This window comes from Typopeltis vanoorti, chromosome 17 (assembly GCF_054136105.1).
Source record: "Typopeltis vanoorti isolate ZY-2024b chromosome 17, IOZ_Tvanoo_1.0, whole genome shotgun sequence".
Classification (NCBI taxonomy): Eukaryota; Metazoa; Arthropoda; class Arachnida; order Uropygi; family Thelyphonidae; genus Typopeltis; species Typopeltis vanoorti.
This window is the reverse complement of record NC_143565.1, coordinates 80,286,355-80,312,030: the sequence shown is the minus strand read 5'-3', so window position 1 is coordinate 80,312,030 and position 25,676 is coordinate 80,286,355. Positions and strand designations below refer to the sequence as shown.

At 34.8% G+C, this 25,676-nt stretch overlaps 1 protein-coding gene across 1 annotated transcript in view; it reads left to right on the top strand.

The window, feature by feature from the left end:
* LOC150097547 (beta-alanine transporter-like) overlaps positions 1-24,348 on the top strand; it is a 40,142-nt gene extending 15,794 nt beyond the window's left edge. Inside the window, exons 4-10 of the mRNA XM_090406950.1 lie at positions 8,561-8,729; positions 9,301-9,433; positions 13,221-13,333; positions 18,343-18,554; positions 21,728-21,909; positions 23,749-23,912; positions 24,048-24,348. Coding sequence (XP_090263076.1) covers positions 8,561-8,729; positions 9,301-9,433; positions 13,221-13,333; positions 18,343-18,554; positions 21,728-21,909; positions 23,749-23,912; positions 24,048-24,153 — 1,079 coding nt within the window. The 3' untranslated portion in view covers positions 24,154-24,348. The remainder of the gene's footprint in view (positions 1-8,560; positions 8,730-9,300; positions 9,434-13,220; positions 13,334-18,342; positions 18,555-21,727; positions 21,910-23,748; positions 23,913-24,047) is intronic.
* The last annotated feature ends 1,328 nt before the right edge of the window (positions 24,349-25,676 follow it).

Here is a 25,676-nt window from a genome sequence, read left to right as displayed (position 1 = left end):
GCTCAACAGGTGATGTGTGTGCAATATGGTCAGCGCTGGTATCTAGGAGATTTAAAGTGTGTCTTACCTATCTGTGGATTTTGTACAAGTGATTGAAATCTAAGTTGTTATAAGAGGGTTTGCACTGCTCCTCTAGATTCTTTAGTATGGCTTCTGTCTTATCTACATCTGTGTGAACTAAGCCCTGGTTTGAGATTATGGGGGAGAACTGTTTTTAATTCCCATAACCCCCACATAGAGTGATCAATAGGTGAGATAGAGGATAACTTTTTATACCAAGCTTAGTTTCTATAAGTTTTAAGTGCATCCCTTACTGCCTCTTTTATCCTGTTTTGAGCTGTTTTATCTTGTGGTGCACGCGTGTTACGGAATCTTTTCCTAGCTCTGTTTTTGTCTCTGATCAAGTTCATGATGTCTTCAGGCAAACGATCTGGCTTGCGGGCAGATTTGTAAGAGGTAGCTACCTTTATAGCAGAATTAATTTGTTGTGTGAGATTTGTAACTGCAGTTTCTACTTCTTCTTTTGTGCGTATGTGAGGAACAAGTCCAATATAATCCTTGAGTGCTGTTGACAGCCTTTCCCATGCAATGTAGGAGTGAGAAGGAGGACACAGGTATTCTTGATTTCCCAGCTGTAGTAGAATTGGATTGTGATTACAATTAAAATAATACTGATGACTGAACTTGTATTTAATTTATTTAAAATGTTAAATAGTGTAACTTTTAAATTTCAAATTTTATTTCAAATTTTAAATTTTTAAAAAGTTAAAAATTAAAATTTAAACTTATATTAAATATAATATTATATTATATTGAAATTAAAATAAACTTCTATATAAAATAGTAATATGTAAACGTAATACATTTATACTGATTCAAAGATTATGTTATATTATATTATAAAAAATTAAAAAAAAAACGAAATTATATATAAAATATAAAATTATCTAATAAAATATAAAATCGTAATAAATGTAATGCATACGCATACACATAACATCCTACACCGAGGAGACTTCTAGAATATAATGAAGCTAGAATTTTAAAGCACGTGTAGTACGCTTAAGATTTTTATTTCAGTAAAACTGTATATCCGTGTGTGTTCACCGGCTGGTTTGCCTATTCTGAGAGACGAAAAACACATGTTTCTGGGTGAAAATACTCCCATCCTACCTCCCTATGAGACTGGTTAACTAACTCTTTAGTCGAAAGATACCAGATAACGGTTCTTCACGTTATGGACGGGAGTCGAACCTAGGAAAAAAAAACGAAACTGAGCTAAAGAGGTTCCACCTCATGGGATCTTCTTTATATATATCTTTTAATTCTTTGTATTGGTTATATTCTTGGTTTCCATTATAAATGCGTTTCTTAAAAATTCTGTCTTCTATCATTCTTTCTCTTTCTCTCTTTTTCCAATTCCGGTTCTGAATGGTTTCCTCATTTAGCTATGAAATCTATGAGTCTCCCACGAATCCATCTAAAGTTCATCGACTGGTATGTCACAGGTTTTTTTTTTTTTTTTTTTTACAAGTACTCGTAAGTTAAATTTGAAATGAACATTTTATTATTTAAAAAATTCATAACATTTTCCCCCTAACTGATCAGTAAATTATACTTAATTTATTTAAACTATATTTAAACCTAAATATTTAAATATTTAAAAGACTATATTTAAACCTTTTCTCCTTCTTGATGTTACCAAACAATTTAAAAACAGTATATTTAAGATTTATAAGGTATCTGAGGACCGGGGATGATTATTTTACCCTTTATTACAATCTATTAGCTTATTAGTTATCAAGAATAATGGACACGAAAAATCAGCTATATTTTAATCATTCAGAGGTCGTCATTATAACTCTTTGAATCAATATAAATGTATTAAATTTATATATTACTATTTTATATTTATATTTTATATAGAATTTTATTTTAATTTCAATATAACATAATCTTTTATTTAATATAAGTTTAAATATAAATTTTTAACTTTTAAAAAATTTTAAATTTAAAACAAAATTTTAAATCTAAAAGTTACACTATTTAAAATTTTAAATAAATTAAATACAAGTATAATCATTAGTATTATTTTGATTTTCACGAATAATTTATATGAGTTAAATAACAACTTGCAGAAAATACTGGAAAGTCCACCACTACATTTTTTAATTTTTAATATGAGCATCACTCCTTTCAGCATTTTCGAGGAATATTTTTGGAGTATTTCGTCGATTCAAACAACAGCCTGTGTAGTATTATGCTTCAAGTTCTCCAAGCATCGTAGATTGTTAAAAAAAAATTTAAAAAAATGCTCCCAACTTTCCTCGAGAAAGGAGGTGGTGCTATCTAATAAAATAAGTCAGAAATACCCATCAAATGAATTTTACAAAAATCAATTGTCTATAACAAGAGAACACAAATATTTTCATACACATATTCTCACAAATACAGACATTTATTTTTCATATTTACAGAGAGTTAGCGTATCGCTTGTTAGAGGGATGACACTGATTGGCTACTTTTCGTTCTGGTCAGCAGTTTCAAAATTAAGAGCAGCCAAACCACCATATTTAGGATAAATTACAAGACCGTTTATTCCTTTGAAAATAGAAAGGTGATGTCAATGTAAAACCAAACAAGCTTCAAGGTTTTCCGACCATTTTTCTCTAAGTCGAGGTCAGGTTAGATGATCACTCTCTCTCGTCTAAACTAAAGATATTACCATCACACTTTTTACTTAGGTTCCGCACGACACTTGACACGCTACAACAACTCATGTATACTTTTACAAAACGCCTGCAGAATATCGAAACAAAATGAATCTTGAAACATCATATATCAAGTCCCAGTTTTGTTCTCAAATCTTTCACAATTTTTTACTTTCGGTGAAATATATTTTTTCGTATTAATTTTGAGCATAAATGACCAATTAAATTTCGAACTATAGCTTAGTTCCAAACTGATTTTATTTAATGTATTTTTTTTCTTTTTAAACATTGCAATATATAAACGTCGAACTACTTCCATAGTATTTATCATAATTACTATTATTTGCTTTGTACCATGAAAGGTATGAAAACGTACATCCTAGCTTTACAGTTATGATTGTCATGAAGTTAATAATATAGAAAACACACGATGTGGGAAATCCTTAACGTAATTACACATTTGTCTAAATGCACATTCTTACCTATATTTATAATTATTATTATTATTATATCTTTGCAACCTCGTTGTAGAAGAGTAGATGAAAGTTGTTGAGTTTCGTGTCCTTCACGTATCTTCCTTAAAAAAAAAAATATCTTTCAGAATAGTATTACAATTATGAATAATGAAGTAACCGAACCTTGACTACAACTAGCTCAGCCAACCAACAGTACATTATCAAGGTTATTTTCTAAAAAAACTTTGAGAATTGGTATTAATGGCATATTTGTCCTTGTGTTTAAAGATCCATACTTCCTTTCAAAAACACTGTAGAGAACAGAAATTTGGCCTATTTTTATGCTCATATTAAGTTTATATTTGCTTCTGATTCTTATTGATGTTATTGTGTGTTTATTTTTGTGTTGAAGATAACATTCCTCTACACACGTACGCACGCGCGCGCGCGCGCACACACACACACACCAAACAGGAGAAATTGTTTAGATGTTACACAAAAATCGATCCTAAATGTAATTTTGTAATTATTTTTAGTTAATTCCCAGATTAATGCAATAACAGCATATTATTTCGTTTAACTTTTGGTACATAAAAGATGCACAAGGAAAAGCTGCATTGTGAATGGAGAACCTATAGAACAAGTAAAACATTTCAGCTACTTAGGCACGATTTTTACTGAAGATGGTAAAATAATTTGGAAATAGACAGTAGAATAAGCAAACCTAAGTACGTAGTCAGCTTAATAAATTTAAATGGACTGAGAAAGAAATTAATCAAACACTGAATTAGCTGCATTATAGATGGTGTTAAAACTGTAAGTTATGATCCGAGAGTTGAATTAGAAATAAAAATTATATCGTTCATTTACTACTCTGCATCAGTAGAAGATTTTTTTTTAAAGACAAGTTTCCGCTCTAGTACTATCGGTGGCCAAAGATTAGGTAATGCTCAAAACTTGCTTTAGAGACTTAACGCGGATTTTTTTCAAGCTACTTCCGTCCTCCAATGAACAGGTATTGGCAAGAAAATTGCCAATTTGCAGAAAGTGATTCATGATATCTCCAGGAGAGATTGCTCATCTAAAGATAGACCCTCAGCAATTGTACACCAATAAATGTTATCGACAGGAGACTGCTATACCTTTCTTATATTTTCGAAACGAAAAGATTTAATTCTTTGCAATGACATTTATCAAAAACTGATCTGGCCAAACATGAATACGCATATTATTATATTTAAAATATCTAGTATGTGATCCCTGAATTTATTCAAGGATCTTCTTAAATTCCGATGATGTTATAATCTGACATTTGATGAGTAATTTGATCTTTATTTTGGATCAAAAGTAATTAGCAAGATTTTAGTTAACCAAACGAAGTCGTCAGAGAAATAAAACTCGGAGAAATTTAAACATAGATTATTAGAATTGACAGCAGTGGTGAGCTTGAATTTACCAGTATACTGAGCCAAAAACGGCGAGTCAGAGGCGATTGGTAGTCGACAAGTTTTTTTCCTGAATTCTATTAGAAATTCAGAAAATAAAATGAATAAAACTTTCTAAGGTAAACAGAATTTCATTAATATATATATATACATTTAGAAAAGTTTTTTTTTTTTTATTTGTTGGAGAGCACGATACACATGGTTAAAATATTTATGAAGTTACATCCAGATATCGCATTAGTAATGGTAAGAGATCTCCTTTGTGTTAGTAATAACCAGTGATAACTCGCGGCTTGAAATCGTGGGGGGTGCTGCAACTTTCGAAATATACATACACACTGTAAGTATCGTGTATATACGAGTTTGAAAATATCAAAATTATGGTAAAAATTAAAAAAAAAAAATTAAACATGAAAAAATATTGTTTATTATCGATAAAACTATACAGTTTAGTATAATTCAAAATTACTTAAAAATAAAATACATCCCTTTAATTGTAATTAAAGGAATCGATTTACAATTTTTAGAGATTACAATAAAATCCTTTAATTTTAATGTCCAAATATTTAAAGAGACGGAGTAAACGCGATAAGCACTACGAACACTCTACTACTGGTGCAAACTGCATATAAACAACAATGGAACTGCGCGACGGACAGTGCCGCATTACGCTAATGACGTGCATATGCTTGCGCGCGTAGCAATATGACACTGTGGTAAACACAGTGATGCTAGCGTCCGTCGCCTTCTTAAGTGCTACAAGATGGATTTTTATTTTTTTTTATACAAAATAAGAGAATTGTATAGGATTGTTGATGATAAAATTAAATATTACAAGCAAATATAAATAAATTAATACATATATTTATATATCGAGAAAAATTGGGGGTGCTGCAGTTCCGCAGTGCCTATGTGCACGAGTCGCCCCTGGTAATAACATTTTCTTATCGATATATGTATGAATGTCCTCCATAACGGATACCTCGATTAAGTGAAGATAGCTATACCTCAACTTGAATGCTACATTCGACAAGCTCTCTTAGTTCATTTGATAACAGCTGTGTTCTTTTATTGTAAACATTGGACACGAAGAACCTTTTATATGAGGACTTCTTACCTGGAAGGAAGGCAGAAAGCTCTTATGAAAGGACACTTATTGAAGCATTTACGCAATCAACAGATATTTTAGCTTCATTTGACCAAAAACAGTAGTGTCCGCTAACTGTTGCATATCCGCATCTACCTCTTTTTGCAACCATTCACAAAACTCAGATCTTAGATATGGATTATTTTCAGTCACTACATGTGGCTGATATTTCTTTTCAGCCATTGCAGTTTTATACATATACATACATACATACATACATGTTCAAGGCCCATCTTTCCTAATTGGGTTGTGGAGACAACAGCTGCAAAAGGAACTTCCAATGGTCATGATCCTCTGCCACGAAGTTCAGGTGTTCTGGTGGGATTTCCCAACGTGTAAACCCAAGGTTTTGGATATAATCTATCCAGCGAGTCCTTGGCCTTCCACATGGCCTCCCATCCTCTGGCTTGGCAAAGAGGGCCTGCTGAGGGAGCCTCTCGTGCCATTCTGACCAGGTGCCCGTACCAACGTAACTGTGATCTCTCAACGCGGAGAAGCAGCGGTTGAGTATTGAGGTTTCCCGAATTGCAGCGTTTCTGAATCTGTCGAGTTTTGTCAGCCCCGTAGCCCCTCGAAGGAACCTCATTTCAGCCGCTTGGATTTGTGTCCGCATTCTTTCGGTCATTACCCAACTCTCATGATTATAGGTGAGGATGGGGACATAGACTGTATTGAAGACAGCCAGCTTTGCCTTCTGGCTTAACTCCCGCTTCAATACTACCGAATGGCCAAGCTCCCGCAATATTGAGCTTGCTAAGCAAATTCGAGTATCTAGCACTACATACCATTCATATCATTCGTGAATATGGACCCAAGGTATTTAAACTTCTCCACCTGCCTCATTGGGACTCCACTTACATGTAGAGTGCACTGGGATGGTTGTCTTGAGACCACAAATGTTTCAGTTTTGGCCACACTGATCTTCATTCCGGCGTCTGCAAAAACAGCTACAAACTATCCAGGGTCCGCTGTACCAGGTAGACTTATAGATCTCGGTTCTGGAAGAAGGTATTCATTATGGACAAGCTGTTAATACAGCAGAAGTCCAATAATTTCAACCCATTCGTTTTAATGTCAGGGGCGTTGTTCCTCCCAACTACACACCCTCCATGTCTGGTCATCTGTTCCAACATGTGCATTGAAGTAACCCATTAGCACGATTGATTCCATGTCTGCCAACCTGTCAAATGCAGCATCCACTTCCTCTAGGAAGGCAGAGTATTCTGTCTCCAGATTAGGTGCACAGGCTTGCACCACAGCCAAATCATGGTTTTTCATCTGAAGCCTTAACACACATACCCGTCCTCCCCAATGGGATCCACTCAGCAACACAGTCTGACAGCTGGGGGCTTGTGAGTATTCCCACACCCGCCTGAGCAGACATTGTCGGGCTCACACCAGAGTAGTAGAGCTTCCACCCCTTATCCAGGTCGGCAGTTCCAGAGCCTCTCTTCTTGGTCGAAGAAAGCCCGACTACGTCTAGCCGGTAGTGCTTGGCTTCCACGACCACTTCCAACTCGTTCCCTGTCAGAGAGAAGATGTTCCAGTTGCCTAAAGCCATAGTCTGGTGCCGTTGTCGTTGCCATTTCCATCCTTTTGCAGAACTTTGCGCTGCCCCTAAACCCCTCCCCAAACGGGCTTATTGATGGAGTTTCCTCTAGCAGAGTGCTGAGGAGTGGTGTCCAAGGGAGACTGTAACATATTTTTCGAACGGGTTCCCTCTGCCTAAAACCCGAACGCGTCCCTTGGTAACCTGCGCGACGGTCGATGCGGTATGAACATTTTTTGAGGGCCTGATCATGTTACAGTGTTTGATAATGTTCTTTTAGCACAAGACAAAATGACACAGCAAAATAGGAAAGATTTCAGATAATATAACAGATGTATATTACATGAAGTATGGCATGGTCCAGCATCAGGTACCTCGGGATTGCCACGCCCGTACTCACTAAAGTGAGTCCCTGAGGAATAAATAAGGAAATGCCATATTACTGTTTTAGCATACATAATTAGCACATTATTATTATTATTAGCCTTGCAAATTGCAACGTCAGAAGCGTATTTCCAGAATTTTGTGCGGATTGCGTCAATTGCTGTAACACTGTAGCAGCATTTTTGTCATCATTACTGAGCAGAATCGTTTAGAGCTTGCAGAGTAAAATTTATAAAAATAAAACTTTCAGATTTATCAGAAATTCCTGAACTTGTTTTTCCTGATGAAAATAATAAATTTCACTTGTACGTTGTTTTCGAGTGCCAAACACGCTTCCGCAATGCAAGGGTAAAAGCTGTTTTATTTCTGCCTTTGAAACTAACGCCACCTATTTGGTTTACACCAAAGCAATAATTAATGGCATATCAAAATCATATTGTATTCATTCTACTTTGTTAATTTCGATAATAAGAAGTAGAATCTTTATTATGCGCTCTTTAAACTAAAACTAATTTAACTATAAAAATCACCGTGTGGTGGAATTTAACGTTAGGCTTAGCATGCTCTTATAATTCTTACACGCTTAATAATTGTTCAACGTGGAATTTTTAATTACTGACATTTCCGTTCTTTTTACAAGTTATTCATGTGCCTAGGACAAAAAAAAAGTGAAAATGCGCTTATAAATCTCATTATTTTCGTATATAATACCTTATTTATATTTTTAGTAATAGCGATTATTGCTGTAGCGATATAGCGATGAGTTTCCTATTCATATTCTTGTTCTTTATAAAATACGTATTTTTTAAAGAAGAACTGATTTACTTAAAATTGATTCTAATTTGGTACTATTATTTGTGTTCTTTCAGTGGTTGAAATGGTTAATCCTAAAGTCAGAACTTGGCTTAATAACGTAAACAATTCGGCTTGGGCATTCGGAATGTTTTTTCTACCTTTAGTTGCGTATTTGACACGAGACTGGATATTGTATGGCATCATAACGACTGCCACGTGTTTCATTTTATTCTTCTACTGGAAGTAAGTAACTGGTTTCCTTTTAAAAAAAACTAAACATTAAATGTTAAATTATATTTTTGACACTTATGAAAATTGATAGTCGTGTATTTTAGAAATATGATTTTAATATGTAAATTGTGTAAAACATATTTAGAATGTTCTCAGAAGAACAATTGGTTGTGTGCGAAACATGACAAAAAATGCTAGCATTGTATGAACTCCTTGGATCCTATTACCGAAATTCTAAAACCTTTCAAGTGTATCCTGTAACCTCTTGAACCTTCACTAATATCTACACGCATTTCTTATTTGAAAGAGTCATTTATTATAGTTCGAACTTTTGAAAATCAGAAAAAAAAACGTTACAGTGATCCAGTCGCAAGGCTGAGAGTGTAGGTATGTGAAATACTGTGCAGTTAAGTCTTCCAATTTCTGCACACTGGTCTTTTTTTTTGGCGTATGTAGTCAACAGTGAAGTCAGATGATATTTCAGATGATGTTGTAATGAGGTTTTATTGCTGATTTCTTCCACTTTATATAGTTTATCAATTTGAAGTGATACCTACTTAGAAGTCATTTTTATTTGGTGCAGGATGCTACCGGAATCTCCTAGATGGCTCGTCAGTCAAAACCGCTATAAAGAAGCCGCGATTATTTTGAATAAAATAAGCAGAGTGAATGGCAAATCGGGCAATGAGATCGGGGAACTGGAGGCAAAGTTAAAAGTGAGTGAATTATAAACATTTATAAAGTAGAATCATAATTTACATATATATATATATAAATTACCAGAATTCGGCGAATATTAGTTTTTTATTTATTTATTTTATTAGAATGATATAATGCAAAATGACAGAGGAAATGAGTGGAAAGCGGCCAACTCACTAAAATGACGAAATTTATCTACAATTATTGCGTTCTTAGTGTGAAAAGAAATTTAGAAATAGTACTAAAAGAAACAAGCCAACCGACCACTTTTGCAGAATCATGCTAACTCAGTAACAAAGTCCGCATTTTGTTTTATTATGTGTTATGGTATTATATAACAATAATTATAGATGGAGCAAACTTGACATACATTTTTCTTTTGTTTCACCAACCGTGTCTTTTGGCATTTGTTCTTTTCATGATATGTGTTGTGTTTACTTTTTGATTTGTATCTTCGTTCAGTCACAAAAATCCAGCTTATATTACATGCTTGTTCTACGGCAGAGATTATCGTCTCTATTTATTTTATTTTTTCGCCTAGTAATTAAATTCACTTAGTGAAAAATCTTTGCAATATTTTGAATCTTCGATTTGAATCATTTCTTTCAATAATTTCTTTGAATATATTTTAATTTCAATATTTTTGAATTTTCTTTGAATATTTATTTCGCCACTTGCTGACAAATAATCCTTCGTGTTCTTAGGTTAAAAAGATTAATGAAATAAATGTAGAATTTTTTTCTTCAATATGAGTATATACATTTTTATTCATTACAAATATATAAATATGCATAAATAGCATTTCTCAGTTAAGATTTATATATAGCTTCACAAGGAATGCAGCCTACAGTTATTTTCAACGCACTAAAAATACTCGGGATCAGTACGATGTTTGTGTACCGAAGTATTAACCGTTATAACGACAGAAAACGTATCTGACCTCCAAAGAACAGGTCGACCACGCTGCGTTAGGATGTACCAACTTATGAGGGCTGTGAAGGCACCCCTCTATCGTCATCCTGTGAGAACGAAATTGTATACTGTTATTGTTTATTCTTGTGACTAGCAAATGCAAGTACTGTTTATCTATTAATTCACTTTCTCTCTCTCTCTCTCCCTGGGCGCGTTTCCAGCTATATGTTCACAGCTGGAACAAGTAAATTGCCAGCATCGTTTGCCGAGTGGTTAGCCGATACGCTAACCGAGGTTGGAATGCCACTTCTGGCATAAATGGTCGTGATTATCTTTAGGTGGGAGATGAATTACATCGCTTACTGTGAGACCATCTCCTTGCTTACTGGAGGCCTGAAGTGGCTCGAAAAAAAGTTCTATATTTGGTTCTCTGGAGCAGTTAAAAATAAATAAATAATACAAGGGATCTATAAAATTAGTTAAATAATAAAAGAAGAAAAATTTAAGTCTGTCCACGGTACGATTGTACTATAGGTTCACAAAAAAAAACTTTCGTGGGTGAGAACCACATAAAAAATAAATAAAACTAAGAGTTATGCAAATGTGGATATTCTAACTCACAGCCTTTGGGCTATTTTCAGATATAAACTTCTCCTTATTTATACCCTATATATATATATAACGAAATAGATTAGATTGATATGTGTTACAATGGATGACTCTAGAGAGAATGAAGAAAAACGAAAGATGAGAAAAGATGAAGTAACTCCCATCTGAGTTGAACTGCAAATTATCATAATTGCTGAAGTCTTTTCAATCTAAAACGTAAATCCGCATGTGGTCACAATGATTTTTACTGCAAGTTCCCAAACCTAACAGGGTGTTGACACAGACTGCGTTACAAGAAGTGAAGGAGGCAAGAGATGACAATGGATTCGATTAGCCTCCTGGCTTCGCAGTTTTCCTCCGCGATCAAGAAAAGCAATTACAGTGGAAGAGAGACAGAAAATGTGGAAGATTACCGATATGATCAAAAGGACAATGATGAGGAAGATTTTAATTTTTATTCAATCCGTTTGTGAAAGGAAATGTTAATGTATGTGTGTATGTGTATGGGGGGGTCTCGCTATAATATACTCTATATTAACTATATGACTGTTCCATGACAAATGAAATGCTCTTTTGAAGTAACAAATGAAGTGACAAAAAAAAAAGAAGAAAAAGAAGAAGCTCTAATATTTTCCGTTGAAAATAAAGTGGAAAAAATTATGGTATTTGGACTAAGAAATACGATACGTATAACACTTTGATTCATGAAAAGAAAGTTGTATGCATTATAGTCATGTGTTTGTGCGCGTAGACAAAAATGTCGTCCTGATTGGAGTACAGACGTTTCGGAGCAGATATGTCTGAAAAACACATCTGACTCATGACTGACTGGCAACCGATTCTACTCACCCCCCCCCCTTCCAAGTAAAAAACAGTCCCTGCTGCTGATCGCTAACTACATGCTGAAAGAAGAAACTGACAATCTATGTTTATCAGTATTGGTATTAGGATCACGTGTGGATTATGAGACCACAGGACTGCGAGTTACAGAATTTGATAAAGAAGGCCAATAAGAAGGGATAAAAGAAATACATAAGCTTAAGATACATTATAAGATAGATAAAGGAGAGATTTTTCTTAGCTGGGTAGGAAGGGAAATAAAAATAAGGGCTACTGAGTAAGCTTTTAGCTAGTAAAGGCAGACAGGAATATATTTCGGCAGCATTCCAGGAGGAAGTGATGAATGAATTTACAGAGTTAGGATGACGTAGTGTTGTATAGAGTGGTGACCACTCCTATTACAGGAATTTACCGAGTCTTGAGTGATTCCTGCACCTCCCCCCCCCACACATTCGATAAACCATGCAATACTTGGACATCCCAGGCTAAAGATCATTTACAACCAGGGTTTTAAACATTGTTCTTCATACTATCCTTCAATGGGAAGAGTACAACCTTGTCATGTTCAATGCCACCAAAACACAGTCTCGCCCTTTCTCTCCCAAAAATGATCTCAGCTCATTTATCTTTACCTTCAGTAATACAAACAAATCACCAGACCAGATCTCTCTTTGCACTAACTCTAGCCTCCACAGCATCCAAAAAAAAAAAAAAAAAAAAAAAAACTACGCATGCTCTTTTATTCAAGAGGCTATTTTACACCCAACAAATCAAAACAATATACAAATCCCAAATTCGCTCATGCTTAGAACACTGCTGCTCACATATTTGGGGTGGTGCATCTAAACTTTTTCCTTAAAATCCTTGACGCCGACCGATTTATTATTCAAGACGACCAGAAGGGAGCAATTAGGATCATAGATGGTTCCTCTAATACTTTAGCATTATCTCACAGGCCCAGTGTTTCCACGCTGGGTCAATTTTAGGGGACTTCCATGATCATATCCTTGGATCCTATTACCGAAATTCTAAAACCTTTCAAGTGTATCCTGTAACCTCTTCAACCTTCACTAATATCTACACGCATTTCTTATTTGAAAGAGTCATTTATTATAGTTCGAACTTTTGATATATATATATATATATATATATATATATATATATATATATATATATATATATATATATATATATATATATATATATATATATATATATATATATATATATATATATATATATATATATATTGTTAGGATCGTATTTGTTTTTTCTGCTAGTTTATTGAATGAAATTAAATTCAAAACTTAATTCATCTATTCATTATGAAATTTTAAATACTATGTTCCTTTCTTTTTTTTTTTCTTCTTCTCAAAACCCCTGCACTTTTATATGCCGATATAGTTTCTAATTTATATTTTCTGTTTTCTAATGCAACTTAAGAAATTTGGAGAGAAGATTAAGAAAAAGAAGACAAGCGAAAAAAAATATTCCTGGAAAGATATATTTATGTATCCAAGACTACGGAGAAACTTTCTGATCATAACATTCGGATGGTAAGAGCCACGGTCTTCTAGAGATAGTTGTTATTGTGTTACAATCACATAAATAATGCATGAGTATGTTATTCGATTATATATAAGATATTTTCTGCGAAAACTATTTCAAAAATTCTGCACACTGCGCATGCGTGAGCTGTGGGATAATGTAATAGTTTCTACTTCCACGTCAGTTGTAAGCTGGACTGAATTAAAATGCCTTGTTCTTGTTCGGATAATTATGACTTCAAAATCATGAATCTGAAGTCGGAATCCTCATTTTCCATGACAACATGAGGCTGCATGGATTGTAAGATTTTAGCTTAGTTCAGTAGACGATTTGAGAATACACACTACACATTGCATACGACCAATGACTGAGCATCTGCGGTGATCGTCAATACATGAAACCCGTGATCTCCTCTGGCCGAGCTCGGACAAACGAAGTATCACTCGGTCTGCCCGAGCACTACTTCGTTCGCAGCGGCCGTGATTCCCAAGAGCTATAGGGTATTCCCACCTTATGTGACCACTATTCATAAGTAGTATAGACATACAAGACACGTCGTCGTTCGGTAGCATCCTCTTGCAAGCGGGTTGCAGCAGATGAGCAGCTCTTCTCCATTTCTCTCTGTCTGTCGCCTCCGTCATTCTTAAACCAGTCCATTCCACGATATCATTGACCCACTCTCTAGTTGGTCTTCCACGTCTTCTCTTCCCCTCAACTTTCCCTTGTAATATAGTTCTTGTCAGATATCCTGAGGAACCTCTCAGAAGATATCCTGCAAATCTGGTCTTTCTTTGCATAATATTCTTGAGGAGTGTTCTTTCCATCCCAACTCTTCTTGAAACTTCTTGATTTGATATTCTCTCTGTATAGCTAATCTTTTCCATCTTTCTATAACACCACATTTCCAATGCATTAATTCTTTCCATATCTCTCTTTCTGAGTGTCCATGATTCACCTCCATAACTTGCAATACTCCAAACTGTTGCTTTAACTATTCCAATTCTAACACCTATTTTAGTATTCTTGTTTATTAAAATTCTCTTCATTTCCATAAATGCCGATTTAGCTTTAGCCATTCTATTTCTAATGTCCAACTCAGACGTTTTTTTCTCTGAGATCCACCTATCTAAATATTGAAATCTTTCCACTTCTAAAATCTTTCCTCCACATCTTACCTTTACATTATCTCCAATTTTTCTGCCCATTATCATTATCTTGGTCTTCTTTGTGTTAATCCTTAGTCTGTACTCTTTACAGTACTTTTCAATTCTTTGAACAATTTGTTGTAATCCATTTTCACTTTCGGCCATCACCACTACATCATCGGCATATCTTAAGTTATTAATGATTCTTCCATGATTTTTCCCGAGAGCTATAGTGCAGGGGTGGCCAGAGTTTTTGCAGCAAGAGCCATAGTTACCTACCAGAAATTGTTAAGAGCCACAAATTTACTTTTTGGAACATTTTTAAGGGGAAAATCAAAAGTTTCCTTAATATCAACGCCACGGGTACTATCTTTTAATGTTATTAAATCTAATAATTCTTCTCGCGTCACTCCGTCCTCAAGAACGAAACGAATAAAATTACTAATTGTGGTTGGTCTGTAATGTCAGTTGATTCTTTGGCATCTTTTTAAATTTTCTGACAAGGTAATATAAATATAACTGCATTGCCGAACAACAATGTAGTTAATTTAAAAATTAAATTAAAAACAATAAAAAATTAAGAAAAATTATAAATTAAGAAAAAGCGCCTCGCGAGCCGCAGATTGACCACCGTGGCTATAGTGTATTCCCACCTTATGTGACCGCTAATTCATAAGTAGTATAGACATAAAAGACACGGCACAACGTAGATAAAAAATAAATAAATTTTTATTAGGAAAAGATATTTGGAAACTTTTCTAGTGTTTTTTCCTTTTTCTTTTGGGGGGACAGGGCTCCTTGGCCTCCCCGTGGGTGCGCCACTGGTAAGAGTGCTTCCTCATTCCTATACGCCAAACCCGATTGGCCGTTAGCGTACCAGCTCTCCAACCAATAGGTTGCGGGTTCGAATCCCACTGCCGCCATGGATGTTTGTGATTATCTTACCTTAGCGTGCTGCTATCACCTGTGATATGACACAGTATGACCTTTGCTGTCCTTGAGCTATTAAAACTATTGAACATCATCCTTATATAGTCGTGATATGAGTCCTGATATGAGGACCCATATCATATGAGGACTGATATGAAGTTTCTGTTGAAAGAACCACTCCGTGGGACACCCTTTATTACTATTGACAAGATTACTTACTTCTGAACTAACTCGACTCATCGAACACATAAATAAACAAATAAAAAATTGGCTGATAGAAACACAAGACTTATCCGATCGTTGGGTAGCACTGATAAGACAGAATAGTCTTTGCGATTCGGTAAATGTACAGGGTATCCCAAAATTCACACAAGATTTAAATTTAGCGCCATTTGTGCGGTAAAGTGTTGCCAAAGAGAAAAAAAAAAGACAGCGTGACACCTGACAGTTCACGGTTATTAAAAATGAAGCGCTACACGAATGAACAACGCATTTTCATTGTTGAGCAATATTTTAAAAATAACGAAGGTTTGGCAGCTACAGTTCGCAATTTCCGTACAAAATATGGTCGGAATAGTGATTTAACTTCATCAACTGTAAAAAGATTAATTAAAACATTCAAGGATACTGGATCAATTAGTGATCTAATACATTCTGGCCATCCTTCAACAAGTCGTTCAACAGAAAATATCGAAGCAGTTCGCGAGAGTGTTGCTGAGAGTCCAGGAACATCAATTCAGCACCGTGATCTTGGATTGGGCATTTCCAGAAGCTCTTTACAGCGCATACTCACGAAAGATTTGATTCTTTATGCCTACAAAGTTCAATTGACTCAAGAACTGAAGCCTACTGACCACACACAGCGAAGAGAGTTCGTTGAATGGATTATGGAACAACAGCAAGTGGATGCTTATTTTTCGAACAAAATCATCTTCAGCGATGAGGCTCATTTTCATCTTGATGGCTTCGTTAATCGACAAAATTGTCACATTTGGGGTTCAGAAAATCCACGAGTGATTGTTGACAAACAAATGTATCCACAACGTGTTCGGTGCGGATTTTGGACTGGAGGTATCATCGGTCCATTCTTCTTCGAAAATGCGGCTGGTAAGGCAATAACAGTTAATGGTGCTCGCTATTGCGACATGATAATCCAGTTTTTAGTGCCTAAATTGCAAGATATGGATGTGGACGACATGTGCTTTCAACAAGACGGTGCCACATGCCATACAGTCCGAGAAACAATTCAATTACTGCATGAGTCATTTCCTGGTCGTGTAATTTCCAGTTTTGGTGATCAGAATTGGCCGCCCAGATCATGTGACTTAACAGAGTTGGACATTTTTCTTTGGGGTTTTTTGAAGTCTAAGGTTTATGCCAACAAGCCCACGACCACCCACGCCTTGAAGGAGGAAATTGAGCGCTGTATCAACGAAATTCAGCCACATTTATGCAAAACGGTCATGGAAAATTTCGAGAAAAGAGTGCGTATGTGCCAGCAAAGCCGTGGAGGTCATTTACCCGATATGCATAGCCCTATATTGTATACTTTATGAATCAATAAGAAATTACAATTTTTAATTAAAAACCTGTGTTTTCTATCAAAATTACTTCTTTCGTGAATTTTGGGACACCCTTCATTTTGTTAATCACGTTTGGCTTAATAACAGGGGGGGGGGTACAGTGTACAGTGGACAGTTAGTGTATAATGCGCAGAACTTTTGAAATGATCCTCATAATATTATATTTGGTGATAAATATTTTAGCTTTTTTAAATAAAAGATCTTTTCTAAAAACCAAAAAAAAAAAATGGTCAAGTTATAACGAAGATCCATGTTTTATTACTAAGCGGTAAAAACTGCCAAAAGATTGCGCGAAAGAAATCAAGTAGTGTGGTTCCATTAGCGTAGTGTGATCAATGAAAATACAATAAAATACGAGGGATGTTCATAAAAAGACCGAACTTTTTGAATAGCGCTCCAATCGGCACGCGTCAACTTAGCGCACCTAGCGGCAGGTGTTGACAACAAACTGCGATTTGCCCCGTTCTGCTATGAGCATTAGTCGAGTTATATGCGCTGAAGTGAGCACTTGCACAAGCTGTAAATCGGATGAATGAGAATGAAAAAGCTTGAAGAACAACATTGTGTGTGTGAGTGTGTGAAATTTTAGTGCAAACTTGGGAAAACTTTTACGTAGGCATTTCGATTGCTGAACCAAGCATACGGAGGAGACCAAAAAAAAGCACGGATGAATCTCTCAAAGATCAAGGTGATGTTGATTGTGTTTTTTGATTGGAAAGGAATTGTCCATAATGAATTTGTACCACGTGGTCAGATTGTAAACAAAGAGTTGAGGAAGTTTTAGCGCGTTTGAGGGATGCTGTGTGCAGGAAGAGACCTGAATTTTCACTAAACCAGACTTGGATGTTGCACCACAACAATGTGCCGACTCACACATCGCTCCTCATCCGCAGGTATATGGCAAAACATCAGACATCCGTTGTACCCATCCACCCTATGACTGAGATGGTGCCGTACATTCCCGTAAAGGGAACTCACGGCCGCTGAATCATCATACGATAATTAAATTAATTTGAAATACTTTTCTTTGAGTTCTAAGTTAGGTGATCTAAGGCTGTAGTTTTACCGTACAGTAATAGCTAATGTATCTATGATTATGACTAACCGTACTCAGATAGGAAAGAAAGTATCTTTACAAAACTCAGCGAAAAATATTAACCTTGAAAAAATAATTACTTTCCATTTTTTTGAGAATATAATAAGTGAATGCTTTTTGAAAGAAAGCGGACATTCTCTCTCTTCAAATTCATCACTAGTTTTACAATAATGTGAGAATATAAAAACATTCACATTTTTGTATGTTTTTATATTCACGAGTTAAAACACGTACCGAGTTACATTTTTGTCTCTTTTTTTCAGGTATTGCGTTCTTCAGGGCTACTATGGCTTACAGATGAACGTTTCTAACTTGGGTGGCAACGAATTTCTTAACTTTTTCCTGCTAACTCTGATTGAAATTCCAGGCTATGTATCAAGCTGGTTGTTTATGGATTACTTTGGTAGAAGATGGAGTGGAGTGGGATTATTTCTAGTTACAGGAATTGTCTGTTTATTACCTGTTTGTTTTCCCGGTAAGTTATTTGATATATTATGAATAACGCGATCTTTTTCTGTTAGTTTTACTAAATGATCCAAAAGATTTTGTTATATCAGTTAATTTCACTATCGTGTCGGATCTGTCAATTTCTTATATTGAAGTTGGTTAATGTATGTGATGAAAATGAAGAAAATGAAGGAACATCGGATTGTCCAAATTACGTAAGTTATTTTTCATCTGAAAATAAATTTTAGGGGAATATTTTTTCCTTTCGGAAAATAAATTTTAACTAAATAATTTTTCTTATAAAATCTAAAAAGAAAAAATTCCCAAATGTGAGAAACAGCGCCCGGATGAATGAATTGTCATAAAGGTCGCAGTTACAGCTGATCAACTAACATTCCGTAGAACAGAGGCGGACAAAGCGGACAAGATGATATAGTAGATAGGAAAAGAACTCGTAAAAGAAAGCCATACAAACTTTTAGGAAGAGTTCGTGTCATTTAATTTACGCGATAATAAAACGCAGCTATAGTATGATTGTAATGTCCGATTCTAGATCAGTTTAAACTTTTATCATTTCAAATGGTCAGCAGTACTGTTTGTCTACTTGGTTATAAAATAATAATGAACATTTATTTAAATATAAAGAGCCAACAGGCTTCATTTCGGCGATATAAACATTATTTAAATTAAGGGGATATTAGATCCCACATTGCTTTAAAACCGAATAAGAAACTCAGAGATTGGAATCAGAGAGTTTCATGCCGAATATAGTATAAAAAAACTATAAAAGTATCGGCGTAAAAATAACTTAATGGGTGCACCTTTTGGACAACTCGTATAGCATAATATATAAGTTCTTTTCGCTATACCCTTTGTCATTAATTTGGTCTAGCTACTCACTGATGAAGCCTCAAAAAAGGCTGAAACCGGTGGGGGACTATTATGAGTTCGCTCTCTTAAGGTTTTTGCCTTAAGGGGAGCAATTTGAGTCCCTGCGGAAAATGTTCTCCGGCAGGGCCGCTGAGGGGCTTTGTCGGTGAATGCTTTTCTTCGGAATTTGAGCGGTTCTGCTGGGTGGTGGCGTGGGTGGAAGGTCATCACTGAGTGGAACCAACGCTGAGATGGACGGTCTTTCGCCCACGATTGAGTGGTCTAGGGATCATCCGAATTTTTAGAGACGGCTTTACTTATTCATAAGGCTGAAACCGTTCTGGGTAGTGACCTCCCACCATAATGTAATAACAGCATACATTTCCTAGGAAATGTGTTTTTACATTATGGAAAATACCAAAGAATAGTGATCAGAACTTTACTCACCTTTGCAACAAGTTGCCCGTGTTTGTACTACGTTCTAGGACTACTTGCATTGGCTCACGCTAAGTATTCGCCGATAGTTTTATAGTTTTTTATACTATATTCGGCATGAAACTCTCTGATTCCAATAACTGAGTTTCTTATTCGGTTTTAAAACAATGTGGGATCTAATATCCCCTTAATTTAAATAATGAACATTTATTTATTCCCTTAATTTAAATAATGAACATTTATTTATTACACTTCTTTTAATGGTGATTTTTTATTTTAAATTTTTTTCTCATTCGAACAGCTAAAAATTTTAACCATTCGAATGAGAGGGAAAAAAAGGACATTTTGCTGCATTATAAGAACGTACTATTGCCCTAACACAATTGCACTAAACGCAACTCTAAATAAAATTTTTCGTCAGGTCTGAAAACACTTGAAATGAAATGTAAAAGACGTGAATCAACGAATTATTTGAATGGTTGAGAAGGTAATGGAAAGTCTCCAAGAATAAAGAAAAGAGAGTGGAATATAGATAAGACTGTAGGATGAAATAACGTCAGTAGGTGGTGTGGGGGAGTGCTGCTATGCCATTTCTTCTATTTCTGTGACAGTGATGACTTTAAACAACCTTAAGAGAACTGTCCTATCATTCTGTATGCGTGTGTGTGTGAGAGGAAGTGGGAGGGAACATCTCAAGAAGAAAGCATATAATCGTGATCTCTTAATGCCAAAAAGAAACTCCACATGTAGTGGTGGTGTAGTGGTGTTGTGGAGGAACTGACAAGCTCATCAGTGAAGAAAACAGACGGGAAGAAGGAACTCAAAATTAGTAAAGCACGTTATAAATACTATTGATATTTTCCAAATATAAATAACAATTTTTTGTGAAATAAAATGTCATAAAAATTATTCATTTCCAACAAACACATCCATCCATCATGTGGTTAAATCCGATATTATATTCTGTCTCCTCGTTCATGATTTGATATACAACTAAACTAGTGAGTCATACATGACTAGCGAATAACAGGTATAATTACTGACTCATGGGTAAAACAGTGGACGTCATTTAAATGAGCAAATATCATCGACTTCATTTACTCGATAGAATCGGTAGCTGCTCTAGTTGTTCCAGTGAAAAGCATATTCGCTCTCCAACCAACAGGCTGCGTTTCGATTGCCGCCAAGATGGATGCTTGTGATTGTCTTTAGGTGAATTTCGTTGCCCAGTGCCCGACCTCAACCACGATCCTGCTTACTGGAGACCTGAAGTGGATTGAAAAATTTCCATGTTCAGTCTCCAGAATAGTCCGGATTATCTAATTCTCAAAACTGTCTAGTTTGAAATAAAAACTAAGTTGACTTGAAGGATTATAAATATCAAATCCATTAAATTCTATATGAAATTTCCCACTACCATTAACATTATTCCTTACTCACGAATAGATTTCAAACTAACAATGACTTAAGGTTATATATAAGTATCCTCCACATTACTCTATCTTGTAAGTCGGAATCCCTTTCGAAACTACTAGACTCTGTACGACGAATGTTTTATCTGTCGTGTAGGTAGACGTTCCACATAAGCAGAATGACATTCCTTGTACCATTTTGCAATATCTTTTTATACTAAAATAATGTTTTCCAAAGGCAATGAATATCGACTACGAAATGCACCTGTTACATTAGTCAATAAACGTCACATCATAACAAGGAACGCGGAAACAATTATGCCAAGGTCTAATATGAAAAGATCGTAAAAATGAAGTGAAACAATATTGACCTAGCTGATGACACACTTAAAATATTCAACAAATAGCAATTTCAACATGGGCAGTAATAATTATTATTTTCTTTGTTTACTGTTGCTGAGTTGTTTGTTTGTTTGTTTTTCAGATATGGAATCTGTTCGCATTGGGGCTTCTCTTATTGGCAAATTTGGGGCATCAGCAGCTTTTATGGTTGTCTACCAACAATCAGCTGAACTTTATCCTACTCCGATAAGATCAATAGCAATGGGACTTACGGCCACTTTAGCATCCATTGCAAGTATTGATGTTCCGTACATCGTATATTTGGTAAGGTTAATTTTTGTTTATTTAAATTGTTTTTTTTATATAAATTTTTGTCAACAGCTTTTTCGATAATTTTTGTCAACAACTCTTTTCATAAAAATTTTTGTCAGCCATTATTTTTTTTTATCAAAAACGATAAAAAAATAGTGTCACTTGTCACTTTTTTGCATATTTTTATTAAACAGTGTCAATATTTTTTTGTGAAAAACTTCTTTAAATAAAGGGGCAGCGTATTTTTGCGTAAACAGATTAAATCTTAGAACATTTGACAGTCCCTATTTCTACAGCAATATTTTTTTTTCCCTGATATGAATAAAAATCGTTATTCTGAAACTCCATTATAAATGTTCGTTCTTTTTATGCATGCTTTAGTTTAAAAATATTCAATGTAAGAATAAAGCATATGACATATGCTCTATTCTTACATTGTTCTAATGTTATATGTTCCGGAATATCACATTAAGTGGAGACAGGTGGCAAGTCTCGGTATCTAAGAAAGGGTGATGAATTAGTATTATATGGAGCGATTGAGATGCCACATCAACTATTAATTGTTGATACGAAGCAAAAACATTTCATGAAGCAAATATTGGCAACGTTTCTTTACTTGAAATCTTTTATTTTTATTTATTTATTTTTATCCTGCTTCTGTAGTGCAGTTGATACCACCATTGTACAGAGAGATGTGGATTCGCACTGGATGGGAAGAACCCTATAAGGAGTTTTCAAGTGATGATGAGCTAGTCAGTCTCTTGAGGACATGGTTTCTTATTTTTATTTTTTTTCTCCCTCGAAAACTGGGATTTTTCATCTCCCCAAAACAGGAAAACATCAAGGAGAACAAAAGCAAGAACAGAAGCCATCATACACTGACTTCACAGCTTAGTTACTTACTTCGATCGTAACTACGATAAAAAGGAAAACAAATAAACAGTTATGCATGTATGTTTAATTTTCTTTCGTTGAAGATATGATTCAACCATTGTATGATAAATGTCACTTGGTGGGACAGTCTGGAACCAAAAAAAAAAAAAAAAAAACGAGTAATATTTTCTTTAAAAAATTGAAATTATTCAATAAAAAATTTGGGATAATAATAGTGGGAGATAGTGCTTAATAATTGTAAGGCAGTTTTGTACATTCTTCATTTCGTTTGACAAGCGTTACATTTGCGCAAGCATCTGGGATGAAAAAAACCCAATAAAGCAACCAGTGTTTGGATAAAAAACAAATCTAATAAGTTTTTTTGTTCCCCAAAGGAAGGAAGTTTTTTTGTGTATTAAATGTCTGGAAATCGGGTGATAGCTGGTCTTCACTCTTTCATCACAGTCTTTTAAGTGCATTCCTAGTTACCAAAAATACAGTCAATTACTTCGGCTATCTCGTCTTTGTAATCCTAACTAGTGTATTAACATGCATTGTGGTCTACCACTGCTTTTTCTGAATTGCTCTGACTGTAAACCCGAATTTCTTCAAAACGAAGAAACAATTTTTACTCAGCACATTGTGAAACTAGTTGAATATTGTTTCGATTCTATTTACGGACTAAAGGAAAAAGTTTTAGTTTATAAACTAGAGGAAAAGGTGGAGGTGAATGACTCATCTGGAATCATGAGACCAATCAAGCATTACGATACTTTATTTTAGGATTACAGAAATTCATTGAAGACTTGCAGTGTTCCCTGCACCTAAACGCGCAAGTTGGGTTCACAAATTAGTAAAACAACCTAAGTATGGATGTAAATTCACATAAACGACTGATGAGAATATCTTGTTATCATGAGTTTACATTTATCAGTTCTTTAGCCTTTCTTTTATATTTTTTTCGATATTTTTTTGCAGAGTATATATCACAAGTTCATCCCGTTCGTCATATTTGGAGGAATTAACATTGTGTCAGCATTTCTTTCTGCTTTTATTCCCGAGACAATAAACCAGAATCTTCCTCAAACTCTCGAAGATAGTAAAAACTTCGGCATGGGTCAGAGCTGCTGTGCTTGCATAAGGTAAATCACTGAATAGCTAACGTCTTCAGTTTTCTGATAAATGAAATATATTTTATAGTTATGTGGCTTGTTTAAAATGGAAATGTCTTCTGAAATTATTATAAAATATCATTTTATTTTATTTATATTTTTTAGCTTAAGGAAATCCATGAATAACGCGAATCAAGATTTGAATGAAAACGAAAAACCACCACAGATGAATTCATCTCCTGTTACTGCTGACCTGAAGGAAAAGTATTGAAAGACCATCCATAAATTAGTTACAGCCTAAATCGAAGGTCCTAAATCTATAGACTAAGGACCGGATGCGATTCGAGAAAATGCATCATCCAGCCGGTGAAATCGCTGCTTTGTAACTTCGCAATTATATTCGTGAATACTTGTAAGGTTGCTCTGCTGATTGACAATAAATAAAATCGGGCGTTTTCATAATGCATTAAGTTGGTTGATGTTTTAATATAAAAAAGCAAATAAAACAGGTTACAAGGCGAAACAGTCGATACCAAGAAAAGTGAAATAAATAAATTTGAATAATATTTTTAAGTAAAAAAAAAATGCAATCAACATTGGGTTAAATTATTAGCAATTTGGAACAATAGTTTATCTACTAATTGTAGTTTGTAAATATTATTTCTGTAGCAGAAATCTATTTGACATACTTATATATTCGATCATAGCGCCCTCTTACAGGGATCGCTACAAATACACTCAGAGGAAATGCAGCATCTAGCCTGTGAAATCGCAGGTACCAACCTATTCGAATTTTGAAAATTTAATTATTTTAAAAGTTCGTTTAATTGCAGTCCTCCTCCTCTGCTAGCTGACCAATAATCTCTCTAGCTAATAGCAATCTGTAGTATAGCTTGTCCATAATGAAAATTTCCAATTTTAATCATTATATATCATTTTGCCCTCTTCTACTACTTAAATTTATTTAAGTTTTTTTTCAAAGGCTTAAAATCAACACTTTCTCTTCCTGAAAGTGGAACCCTTTGTTTAAAATCTATAAGTGTGCCATTTTTCTATTAATAATGAATTATATTTCCTAGTAATATTTATATATATACTAGGAATATATATATATTTATATACTAGGAATATAATAAATATTCCTAGTATATTTCCATGAAAAATTTCGTTCTGCGATTAGTTTAATGTTTGGAGGATAGATGGCAGCAGTTTGAAACTGCCATCTAGAGTAATAAATTCGAAAATTTTAGTTAGATACAAGTAATCAAGGAATCATTTATTTCTGGAAAAGGAATGAAAAATTGAGAGAGTGCAGACGTGTTTTCTAGTGCTCCCTATTGTTAGTAATCCGCGCGACCCTTGCCCCGACCCCCAAGCTGCAGGCCGCAGAGGAAGACCGAAGATCAACCGTAGCTTCGCAGGCTAATGCGAAGGTTAGAAGGAACTGTAAGTACCTCTTGGTTTCAACCATTTCGTGATATGAATAGCATAATGAATAGAAATAACAATTTTGAACCTAAAGTAGATAGTGAACAAGAAAATCGGTCTGAAGGTCTTAACTCGCAGGACCTATTAAAATCCTTAAACTTACCACCCGAAATAGACTGGTCTAAAACTGTTATTCTTAAATGTGACGCAAAATGCGGTCCTTACACCGAGGAGGACATAATTAAAAGCCTTACGGAAAACAAAGTTAAAGGAAGTGATGTGTGGCATTTAGGTCATTTAAAATACAATTATGCTTTTCTATTGTCGTTCAAACAACTGACCGTTAAAGAACGATTTGCCAGCATG